This window comes from Pinus tabuliformis, chromosome J (assembly GCF_031772625.1).
Source record: "Pinus tabuliformis cultivar Carrire ecotype Pingquan chromosome J, CPIR1, whole genome shotgun sequence".
Classification (NCBI taxonomy): domain Eukaryota; kingdom Viridiplantae; phylum Streptophyta; class Pinopsida; order Pinales; family Pinaceae; genus Pinus; species Pinus tabuliformis.
The window spans coordinates 1,055,875,067-1,055,887,107 of record NC_142295.1 but is presented as its reverse complement, the minus strand read 5'-3'; the positions used below and the strand labels follow the sequence as shown (position 1 = coordinate 1,055,887,107).

The 12,041-nt window shown below is 36.3% G+C and overlaps 3 protein-coding genes across 3 annotated transcripts; 1 reads left to right on the top strand and 2 right to left on the bottom strand.

Moving 5' to 3' along the window:
* Positions 1 to 223: 223 nt before the first annotated feature.
* LOC149230584 (cytochrome P450 76C1-like) lies at positions 224 to 910 on the bottom strand. Its single transcript, XM_089381350.1, has 3 exons — positions 569 to 910; positions 394 to 522; positions 224 to 292 (listed from the first exon to the last, which is right to left on the bottom strand). The coding sequence occupies exons 1-3, from the start codon at positions 908 to 910 to the stop codon at positions 224 to 226; spliced, it is 540 nt and encodes a 179-aa protein (XP_089237476.1).
* Positions 911 to 6,470: 5,560 nt separating this feature from the next.
* LOC149230583 (laccase-4-like) lies at positions 6,471 to 10,667 on the top strand. The gene is made up of 6 exons (XM_089376098.1): positions 6,471 to 6,617; positions 6,773 to 6,924; positions 7,429 to 7,673; positions 7,818 to 7,949; positions 9,236 to 10,219; positions 10,376 to 10,667. The coding sequence occupies exons 1-6, from the start codon at positions 6,501 to 6,503 to the stop codon at positions 10,504 to 10,506; spliced, it is 1,761 nt and encodes a 586-aa protein (XP_089232224.1). The 5' UTR covers positions 6,471 to 6,500; the 3' UTR covers positions 10,507 to 10,667.
* Positions 10,668 to 11,183: 516 nt separating this feature from the next.
* Positions 11,184 to 11,886, bottom strand: LOC149230582 (cytochrome P450 76C1-like). Its single transcript, XM_089381349.1, has 3 exons — positions 11,872 to 11,886; positions 11,354 to 11,749; positions 11,184 to 11,252 (listed from the first exon to the last, which is right to left on the bottom strand). The coding sequence occupies exons 1-3, from the start codon at positions 11,884 to 11,886 to the stop codon at positions 11,184 to 11,186; spliced, it is 480 nt and encodes a 159-aa protein (XP_089237475.1).
* Between the last annotated feature and the right edge of the window lie 155 nt (positions 11,887 to 12,041).

The window sequence follows — 12,041 nt, the reverse complement described above, 5'->3', positions numbered from 1 at the left end:
GGAGTAACTGCGTGCAAGATATCAAGAAGAATTTTGGTTCAAAGATATCAAGTAGAATTCCGGCTTCAGTATTATTTAAGCTCACTGCTAGTAAGTTACAGACTTTTTAGCAATTTACTTTCACACCTGGTCAATTTTCGATCTGTATTCATATATTTCGGAACGGGAAAATTTTGTTCTCCCTCTAAACAGTTTTAAGTGTTTTCTGTCTACACTGTATAATTTAGTTGCTGTAGTCCCAATTAGTTACCGCAGTCTCCGCGGTCGTATCACTTGCAGCCACAAAGATATCCTGCAAAAGAAATTATAAATCAGACTTTGTTTATTAGTATTTTCGCAATTCGATAGGATTTGTGTGGGTATAATAGCCAGAAGAGATAGCGAAATACTTACACTTAAGTAGCCCCTAATGTCAGGGAGAGTAAATTCATCATTTCTCATGTCCAACAAAACGTCCAAGAGATCCTTCTTTCCATCATCACTTGTGTCACTTGTTTTTTCTCCTCTTTGCGAGGCGATCCTCTATGAATTTATCCATAACAGCATACGACTTTTTCCTGCAGATTACCATATTACGATAAACACCCTGTAGATCCAAGAACTGAAGACACGGGAAATAGTCGGCCAAATTGGGAGCGGCGTGTAGAACCATCATTCTCGAAATAACGTCTTTCAGATCTTCAGATGCTCGTAAGTTAGAACCGAACATGTGTTTACCAAAGGCCATGGTCCCTATTAGATTAAACGCGGAGTGGAATGCAATGTGTCCGATATTCACACACTCTGATCCCTTCAGGGAGCTTTCAAAAATCTGATGAATCATTCGATGTGCTTGATCTCTTCTGAGATCTTGTAGAGCTTCTAGCCGCTTGACAGAGAAGAGTTCATTGTTAGATATGCGTCTGAGCATACGCCAGTGAGATCCATATTGGCATATAAATTTTCTCGCAATTAGTATAATAGGTATCTCAGGGATTAAGAGTTTATTTTTTATGATAGGTGTCCAATTTCTGAGAGGTGGTGGCAGCGAGTAGCTCAGAGGTGGCAGCAAGGCGGTGACACAATTGCATGGCAAGGCCGTGAGTGAACTTTGGATAAAATGTGTTTTGATGCCTATTAAATTTACATAAAATGTTATGAATTAATGTTGGGATCTTCCGGAATCTTCGGGTTTAATTTGGCTCAAAGCCCTGCAATGTCTAATTTGTCTCAAAACCATATTAATTGATTATATCAAACATATCTTCAGTGTCATGTAGAGCACGATAGCACACAATGGCTAGAGTGGCATACTTTTTCACTAATTATCAAAATTTCTTCCATTATTGTAGTGTTGAATTCTTTCTATCCTACTACAGACTAGTTATGTATTTTCTTCAATTTTATTTCTTCGTACAAATAGGGTTTACATGTAGTGAAACCCTAACACTAAATTAATGTTGGTTTCCATTTTAACCTTTATAAATTAGGATCATTCAATTTTTATGTTTTTCTTATGTAGAGAGAGGGATCTTAAGTTATAATTTAGTTTACTAATCTTATTTTGTTTAGTTTACTAATCTTATTTTGTTTATGCGTACCTGAATGGGCCAATTTACCCGGAGATATGGTTGTCTTCAACATGTATCTAAACAATTTTATTTCTCAATATTTCCACATATTTCGCTTCCATGGTTTTACATTCAAATATTACTCTTCTTATTTTATATTACTAATGTTTTTATCTTGATATCCCCAGGTTGAGGAGGAAGGAAATTTATGTGCTCTTTATTAGATATTATTCTCTGTTGCAAGTCTTTTTTTTTTTGGTTTCCATAAATAGCCTCTTTTGACTCTTTACCTCGTACCTAAACATACTAATCCCCTATATTATTTTCAATCGTTACAGGTACGACTTGAGGAAATAAAAGAATTTTGCTTCCGTTGTACCAAAGACATTCAACTTAATTCCTAAATTGACTTTCTCTTCCTTAGTTTACACGTCATACATTTCTCAATTCACCCCAAACTTTGTGTGAAGTTATCCTAACGTGAAGATAAAAGTGATTTGTTCATGATATCCTGAAATAGGGTTTTTGCTAGACTTCTAACCCTCCCATGGATACCATGTGTATAAAACGGTTATGAGCCTTAACAAATGGCATATTATATGGTTAGGCAGGGACTATCGGCTGCATGCAGCACTTAAAAAAAACGCTGGATTGTGTATTGAGGTGGATTATGTTTTTAGAGTACATTCCCATGGAGGAGCAAGATGCTGACATTTTGAAAAACGCATTGTCAAGATGTAAATTTGAGATTCACAGAGACAGGATTTGGGTCACTGACAATCCCTTTCTTGTTGAGAGGGAGTGTTGATAAATGGAAACAAGAAATTCCAGTTTAATTTGTCCTTGAATTAAACTGAGAATTAAAATCGAATTCTATTCTCATAGCAACTTGTAAATAGTTAATTAATTTTAGTTAACTTAGTTAGCTTAGGAATTTTGAGTTGGAAGTATTTCTGAAGTCATGTATATGTTCTCCCTAAGTTTTAGGGGTCTAGTATGAGTTTAATTGTCAGTTGTAATTAGATCACTTAGTTTACTGAGTTATGTTCAGTTAAATTAGTTCCAAACTATTTTTGGAACTAATAGAGAGTTAACAGTCAGTGGTGCACTAGTGCATCCACAAGTGTCACTCTAGTTAACTAAAGATTCCCTCAAAAGAAACTCATCCATGTCGATTTTGAGAAAGACCCAGTTGAGACTAGAGAGCAGGGACATTGTACTATTAGTTGTGTGGTTTACTGAGTTGTAAATATCATGCATGCAATCAGAGAATGACCTATGTTTGGGTTACGCAGTTTTGGAAGCATGAATTCCCTTTAAATATGGGCTATTCATCCTAGGAATTACGCAAGCGATTAGAGGCTTGGAGAGTTGATGAATATGCTAAAGATTTGGCTTGAGCTAGCTTGTGAGCTGAGAGAGTTGAGCATACTTGTGCGGAATTATTCTAGTGAGAACAAGCTTTGTATCTTCACTCATATTTCTGATATCTACAACACAGATAGCAAGGTTTTGAGCAATGGCTTTTTCCAGATACATCTTGTGTTATGTGCCATTGATTTATCTTCTTTTTGTTCATATCATTTTCATCGATTTATTGGCTTCCGTTGGTTGAAAGTAGAAGTATATTCTTGTCTTGTGCTTTAGTACATTGCATGAGTTTGTGAATCCAGAGGATTTCATACACTCAGAAGGTGTTGAGATCTCTATATAATCATAATAAGTGATTTTCTTGCACTGTCATGCTTGTCTAAGTAACGCAATGATTACTTATGTCACTATATAGTATTGGTTGAGTGGATTTCAATAGAAATGTTTATATGTGTCTGTTAGAATGAAAAGTATTGTAATGAAATGTGTTGTGGGTGATTATCTCATTTGCAAAGGCTTGATAAGTCTTGTAATGCCAAGATGTTCCAACATGGATCATTTATTATCCTCGTGAATGGTTTATGTATTAACATGCTCATGTTGATGGTTAATCAACTAGTCAATTGCTTGTATGCTCATTTTCATCTTATAAGCTTGTGTGAATGCTTGAATGACCTGGGTAAAGGTCGAGGAGACCTATGAATAACGCCGAGAAAATATGCATTATTTTCCCCTTAGGACTGACATGTAAAGCCCATGAGCAAGAGGTCACGGGGTTGAAAAACTCCAATTGTGGGAGCTAATGAACCCTGTTATTGGTTGTTACAGTGAAGGAGCAAGAGGCAGACTGAGAAAGTTGCTAACTATAATGAGGTGTTTGACGAGAGGCAAACCTATTACTTAATGTCCATATTGTCATCGAGGGTTGCAGATCCTGACAGGTTCAAATGTGTAATTTATAGGACAAGTTGCGATTAACAACACCGAGGGACAAGAAATCTTCTTGGCACTTGATGGAGAAAATTGTCATTGCGGTCGTGGACCTCGAGAGGTTCAAAGTGCACATCCAAAGGATAGGCTGTGATTGATGGGGCCAAGGAACCGAAAAATTCCCAGCAATAGACGAGGAAGTGTCTGTTTCACCCTAGGAGAGATCCCTTGCGATGCCAATGTTTTATGCAAAGGCCATAGTTGACAAATACCGAGGAAATGGGAGACAACAGAGTAATTGACACCAATATTTCCTGTCACGGTCTGAGACTTTGAAGTGGATGAAACCTTGTAGCATCCTAGGAGATGGGAGTCATGAGACGAGAAATACTCCCATCATATAACATGAAATTTGCACCCCGAAGGATTGGTTGGGTAATGCCAAAGGACTAAGGCGAAGGCATAGAGGGCATGGTGGCGCAGTGATGTGGTGGAAGACGCAGGTGGAAGCGCCATATAGGCTAATGGGAGGATCCACATGGAATTGCTTACTGATGTGGCAAGTATTAATAGTCAGACTTTAAATGGCTACAACTTTTGATTCAGGTGTTGGATTTTGATAAATTTTATATCAACGAAAATATCTCAACGAGTTGTGTGTGACAGTGTAGTCCAAAGTTGATTTTCGCTAACATTGGAGAGGAGGGAAATTTTGTAACCCCATTTCCATAATGAGACCATGGAGGTCAGGTTAGGATAAAGTAACACCTCTCATTCAGCTTGGAAGGTTCAAGGGGGTGGGAGGTAGTGTTACAATTGCTATTACGTAATCCAAATATCTAAAGAATTTTCTAGTGAATCTATTTATACATTCAAAAATAGAATTTAAAATATGTAAAATTGAAATTTCACCCACAATTGCATGGAATAATTCTAATAATGGCTGTTGGAAAAATTCAAAAACTTAGAACATTTAAATTTCTTTGAAAAGTTGTAATTTCAAAGAGCTTCCTGACTAGTCAAATAATTACTGTTTTCTAGTGTTTTTCAACCAACTTTGTTTAAAATCTTGTCGGACTTTAGAAGAATGATTTAAATTGCAAATATCAGTTACTAAAATTACACAATGCAAGTATACCAACAATTTTTTAGAATGTTGAATGTGCTTATACGTTTAAAAATACAATTTAATTATAACAAACAGAAGTGTCTATTTTTAAAATAAAGTTTCCAAAAATTTAATTCAGATTTTTCAATGATTATTATATAGATGGTAGGGATTTAAGAGGCATGAAATATCACTTGAATAGAGATTTGAGTTGTGACCTTTTTGTATTTCAATTTAATTAAAAAAATGTCATATTCATAATCTCATTGAACTATTATTACTTATTGTCGTTTTATTGTATTTTCTTGTTACATATTCTTTTAAATATATATGTTTAACTCATATATATATATATATATATATATAATATATATAATTCTTACAAATAATAATAATTTAAAAGAAAATCATAATTTAATTAATTTGTATGAGTTTGTGTTATGTTGATATTGTGAGATATATCATTTTTTTCTTTGTGGTTCACAGTGTACATCCATGGAATATTTGTGCCAACAAAACTACCATAAATGATCACTTCATATTGACTCAGCCAAACCAAAAAAACCAAGAAAAATTGCTTTAAAAAGGTCACTTCATATTTACTCAACAAAAAAATGCTTAAACTACACTGATTCTACCCACTAGCTAACCATTAAGACTAATGTGAGATCTAATATAACATGCGGGTAAAAATGCAATTTAAATATAATTAAAAAAATATAGCTACCAAACAAAATTCTAGTAGTAAGTACAAACAAGAATGAGAATAAAAAAATGTTAAGGAAGTGTATAGAATTTTCCGTTCTTTCCCTCACCCACTGCAATCCCGTTAAGCCGATATCTTGTACTTTATCTTCCAGCCTACTGGAAACTTTTGAGGTGGACCATGCATATATGGACGTGTAGCTGCCCGGCTGGAAACTTTTGAGGTGGACCATGCATATATGGACGTGTAGCTGCCCCATCAAAACCTTATGTCTCCACCGAGGTTTGAGCCGCACCAACATAAAATGAATCCAACTTTCTGATGTCTTCCCGGAGGGACCATGTTGTCGTTAAGTATCAAATCACTAGGCGAAACATAAACATCCACAGAAGATAAAAGTTGCATGAACATAGCATCGCGGTGGAAACGTGTGCACACAAAACGTAACCAAATCATTAGTGAACGATGGCAATGAGATATTGACTGTGGTCGTTGAGACATGGCTCAATAATTAGTTGCAGAGCTGAGAAGAAAGGTCGGCCACCTAAGATATGCTTTCGATTGACGACAATCATGGAGTTTGGTACACCTGCACATTGTAAAAAAGAATTTTAAATTGTTGGTGTGTGTCGTGGACTCGTTTTCCATTTCACTTGTTTACTACTCCATTAGCTCACCAATAAGCAAAATAAAGTCTATTGTACTTCTCACAATACCATTTACCTGCCAAACTCCATACAGTCAATCGCTATATTTATATCTCTTCCATTTCAGCTGTTGTCATCCATCTGAGATCAGTGACAGAAGTAAGTTTAGTTCATTCACACAGCTCAACATGATGGCGCCCATGGCCAGAGCAGAGTACGGAATAAAGCTGATTATTCAGTTGCTTGTTGTACTACTTGTTGTTCAACTTGTTGCAGGGAAAACGACCAGACATTACTCATTCCATGTGAGATACTGAGATCAGAATCTTGCAACATAGATTATATTTCTTATCATTATCATCATTAGTTGCAGTACTGTGTCGAACAGATCTATTTATTTATTTGTTTGATGTAGATTTTTCCTGTTTGGTTTGGTTTTTAATGTGGGGAAGTTGTGCAGGTGAGGTTGAAGAACGTTACTCGTCTCTGCCACACAAAGCCATTGATTACAGTCAATGGCAAATCTCCTGGACCTAAAGTAGTCGTCCGTGAGGGAGATAGAGTCATCATCAAAGTTCATAATCATGTTAGCAATAATGTCTCAATTCACTGGTACACACATACTCATACTCATAGTCATACTCATACCCGCATTGTTCTAGTTATAAAAACAATGTCTCAATTCACTGGTACACACATACTCATGTACCCATTGTTCTAGTTATCCCTTTTTTAACTTTGTTGGTAAAGAAAAAATAATGGAACCTAAATAAATGAATTCAATGCTGTTCTGCTGGTGCATTGTCATAATTCGATACACCATTTCAATAATGTTTTAACTTTCTTCCAAAAACATAAATATCTTGCTTCTATATCCCAAGCATTTTTGCTTAAAAACCAAATACATTTGATATATTGGAACTGAACTTATTTCGATAGCAGATTTTAGGAATATCTTAAAATCTTACATAAAATGGGGGTCGAACAATATTCCCCAAATCTACAATTAGAATATGGATGATTTCTACCACCCATACAATCTAAACTCAATATACGGAGTTGCTCGATCTTAGTTCAATTAATGAATAGCTAATGCTAATTATTTGTTATTTGCAGGCATGGAGTTCGACAATTGAGGTCTGGTTGGGCAGATGGCCCTGCTTACATAACCCAATGCCCAATTCAAACGGGACAGACTTATGTTTATAACTTCACTGTCACAGGACAGAGGGGAACTCTCTGGTGGCACGCTCACATCTCTTGGCTAAGAGCGAGCGTACATGGCGCTTTCATCATCTATCCTAAACGCCATGTTCCTTATCCATTTCCAAAGCCATACAAAGAAGTCCCTATGATTCTCGGTAGACATGACTATATGCATCATGCCAGTGATCAAACAATGTTTCTTATAAACTTTTCATTATTTTCTGGCTTCAGATTGATTAATCAATGATTTCTTTTATATAGTTATTTTATTGATTGTTTGAGTTCATTCTATATTGCAGGGGAATGGTGGAATGCAGATACTGAGAATGTCGTTAATCAGGCTATGCAAACTGGAGGTGGTCCTAACGTTTCGGATTGCTACACTATCAATGGACATCCTGGACCTCTCTACAACTGCTCAGCCATTAATGGTTAGATTTTCAATTTCTTACGCTTATATTATAATCACCCGATCATGTTTCCCATGTATGTCAAAGTTGCTAATCTCGCATTTCAGATTTCTAATTTTTAAGCATCATGTTAATGATTAGTTTACTGTCTTTACATGAAAACAAAAAAATATTCAATAAACAAAATATAAAGTTAATAAACCAGTCATTAATTTACTGCATAGCCTTTAATATTTCTTATTTTATAATAATAACTTTATCAGATCAAGCCTAGCCGGTGAAAATTGCTAAATTCAAATCCCAGTTTTAATGCAACATTGCTCACCTCAAGTCCATCAACACCCAGTTTTAATGCAACATTGAGTTATGGTATCTTGCATATCAGTTTCCATCCCATTCCATATTCAATGCACCCAAACATATCCTCCACATTCAATGCAGAAAACTCCCATTCCAGTAATATGGTACATTATCTAAATTCAATGCATCAAAATGATCACAGATCTTTTCAATCAATATTGCAATTATTTTTAGGTCAATTTGGTGGAAACCATGGTTTCACCATAATCATAGTTTACATCATCTAACAAATTTGAGGGGCTTTTAGTCTACCAAAATCTTAGAAAACTGGAAATGCTTCGAATCTATATGAACGATGATTTTTTTGGAATGCAAGCAAAGTTGATATAAAAAACATGTTACGCTTAAAGTATGTCTTGCATATTATTGAATTTTGAAAATCGATTTTTAGGTATAAAAGTCCTGCAGTGCCATGACTTATACTAACATCAAAAGTGGGGATTCCCTTGTCATAATATGAAAAAGGTGGTGAAGTGTCAAAAAGGTGATGGAGTGTCTTGCCTCGGTGTGAATTATGTGATGTTAACATGTTATTTTACAATACTAATATATATTTTCTGTTCTATGTTAATATTTTTTTGGTGAACTTGTATATAATTTCAGTGGACACACTCTTAGAGTGATGGTCAATACAACTCGGTCAATATGATAATATTCATAAGCATGTGGTCATTATGATAATATTTCTCATTATCATGTTACTTGTAGGGGATTGAACTTAAGTGGGGGAGATAACAAATTTTGTCCAATCATAAAAAATAACTCCATTTGACATAATTTCAATAATTTCAAATACATAATTTTACAATATAAAAAGTTGTCTGTGAGTGAAAAATTGGCTCTTGCAAATCTGTATTCCATGAAAACATGATCTGGTCTAGTTTGTTTTTATTTGGTTAGTATTATTTTTGTATTTGACAAAAGATAGCTGACAATGTGAAATGCAGATACATTCATTCTGAACGTTGTTCCTGGGAAGACATATCTTCTTCGAATAATTAATGCTGCTCTCAATGATGAATTGTTCCTGACCATCGCCAACCATACCATGACTGTGGTTGAGGTGGATGCGGTGTATACCAAACCTGTGACAACAGACACCATTTTGATAGCGCCCGGCCAGACAACCAACGTCTTGCTAACTGCTTCTGCATCGGACTACAAGGGCAAACAATTCTTCATATTAGCCAGTCCATATGCAACAGGGCAAGGCACATTTGATAACACTACACTTGCAGGGATTTTGACCTACTCTAAACATGTGCTTTTCAACACCTCTCATCTAAATTCTTCGTCTAATTTTACCAATGCTCTAATGCCAAAGCTCCCGGTCTTTAACGATACCTCTTTTGCCACCAACTTTACCCTTAAGATCAAAAGCTTAGCCAATGCACAATACCCAGCCTTGGTTCCACAGACAGTAGACAGAAAGTTCTATTTCACAGTGAGTCTTGGGTTGAATCCATGTCCAAAGGGTCAAAAATGCCAGGGAGTCAATGGAACCAAATTCACTGCATCCATTAACAATATTTCCTTTGTTATGCCCACTGTTGCTCTTCTGCAATCACACTACACAGGAAAAATGAAGGGAATTTATAAGACCAACTTCCCAGATAACCCTCCTTTCCCATTCAACTACACAGGCAATCCTCCCAAAAATGTCACAACTCCTATGAACGGAACAAGGGCAAAAGTCATCCCCTTCAACACCACTGTCCAGTTGGTTCTGCAGGACACCAGCATTGCTGGTGCTGAGAGCCATCCCATCCATTTGCATGGCTTCAATTTCTTCGTTGTAGGCCAAGGTTTTGGAAATTATAATGAGACAAAAGATTCCCCAAAGTTTAACCTTGTTGATCCTGCAGAAAGAAACACTGTTGGAGTGCCTTCAGGTGGTTGGGTGGCCTTAAGATTTAGAGCTGACAATCCAGGTAATAATCCATCACCACTATTGAAATGTTATTAACTAGAAACATATCAAATTTCTGTATAGAAACCAAACCATTTGAATTAGGGAAAATGCATTTAGAAATTTTTTATACCTACAAAACTACATTGAATATCTAAGATTTTATCTATTGTTGCAGGTGTCTGGTTCATGCACTGCCATTTAGAAGTTCATACATCATGGGGACTGAAGATGGCTTGGATTGTGAAAAATGGCAAAGGACCCTCCCAATCAATCCTTCCTCCTCCACCTGACCTTCCTCCCTGCTAGAAAATATATATTCATATCATGTCATTTAATTCATTCAGTTTGTATATCTATGTACTGCATAAGCTGATCTCTGAAGAGTGCGACATAAGATCAGTTTCTTTAGTATTGGCCATAACCATCCCACTAGTGTCGTATTTGAGAAATGTGTGTATATTTGCATAACCTAGCTTGATCTTCGAAGAGTGTGATATAGGTTCCATTTCCTTGGCACTAGCCGTGACCTTCCCACCACAATTGTATTTGAGAGGTGTAATATTCCACAGTTCGTATTTCGGAATTTTGTGTTATATCCAAATTATAACACTATTTAGCTTGGCTGCAATTTTTGTGTTTTACTGATATCTATCTATTACAAGATTCCCGACGACTTCTAGATGGGGTTTTGAATTTACAGTTCTTTGTGTTGATTCTAGGTTTTAGATAGGTGCGAATATTTTTTTGGTCGGAGTTTTCCGGAGTAACTGCGTGCAAGATATCAAGAAGAATTCCGGTTCAAAGATATCAAGTAGAATTCCGGCTTCAGTATTATTTAAGCTCGCTGCTAGTAAGTTACAGAGTTTTTAGCAATTTACTTTCACACTTGGTCAATTTTCGATCTGTATTCATATATTTCGGAATGGGAGAATTTTGTTCTCCCTCTAAACAATTTTAAGTGTTTTCTGTCTACACTGTATAATTTAGTTGCTGTAGTCCCAATTAGTTACCGCAGTCTCCGCGGTCGTATCACTTGCAGCCACAAAGATATCCTGCAAAAGAAATTATAAATCAGACTCTGTTTATTAGTATTTTCGCAATTCGATAGGATTTGTGTGGGTATAATAGCCAGAAGAGATAGCGAAAGACTTACACTTAAGTAGCCCCTGATGTCAGGGAGAGTAAATTCATCATTTCTCATGTCCAGCAAAACGTCCAAGAGATCCTTCTTTCCATCATCACTTGTGTCACTGTTTTTGCTCCTCTTTGCGAGGCGATCCTCTATGAATTTATCCATAACAACATACGACTTTTTCCTGCAGATTACCATATTACGATAAACACCCTGTAGATCCAAGAATTGAAGACACGTGAAATAGTCGGCCAAATTGGGAGTGGCATGTAGAACCATCATTCTCAAAATAGCGTCTTTCAGATCTTCAGATGCTCGTAAGTTAGAATCGAACATGTGTTTACCAAAGGCCATGGTCCCTATCAGATTAAACGCGGAGTGGAATGCAATGTGTCCGATATTCACACACTCTGATCCCTTCAGGGAGCTTTCAAAAATCTAATGAATCATTCGATGTGCTTGATCTCTTCTGAGATCTTGTAGAGCTTCTAGCCGCTTGATATAGAAGAGTTCATTATTAGATATGCGTCTGAGCATACGCCAGCGAGATCCATATTGGCATATAAATTTTCTCGCAATTAGTATAATAGGTATCTCAGGGATTAAGAGTTTATTTTTTATGATAGGTGTCCAATTTCTGAGAGGTGGTGGCAGCGAGTAGCTCAGAGGTGGCAGCAAGGCAGTGACACAATTGCATGCAAGGCCGTGA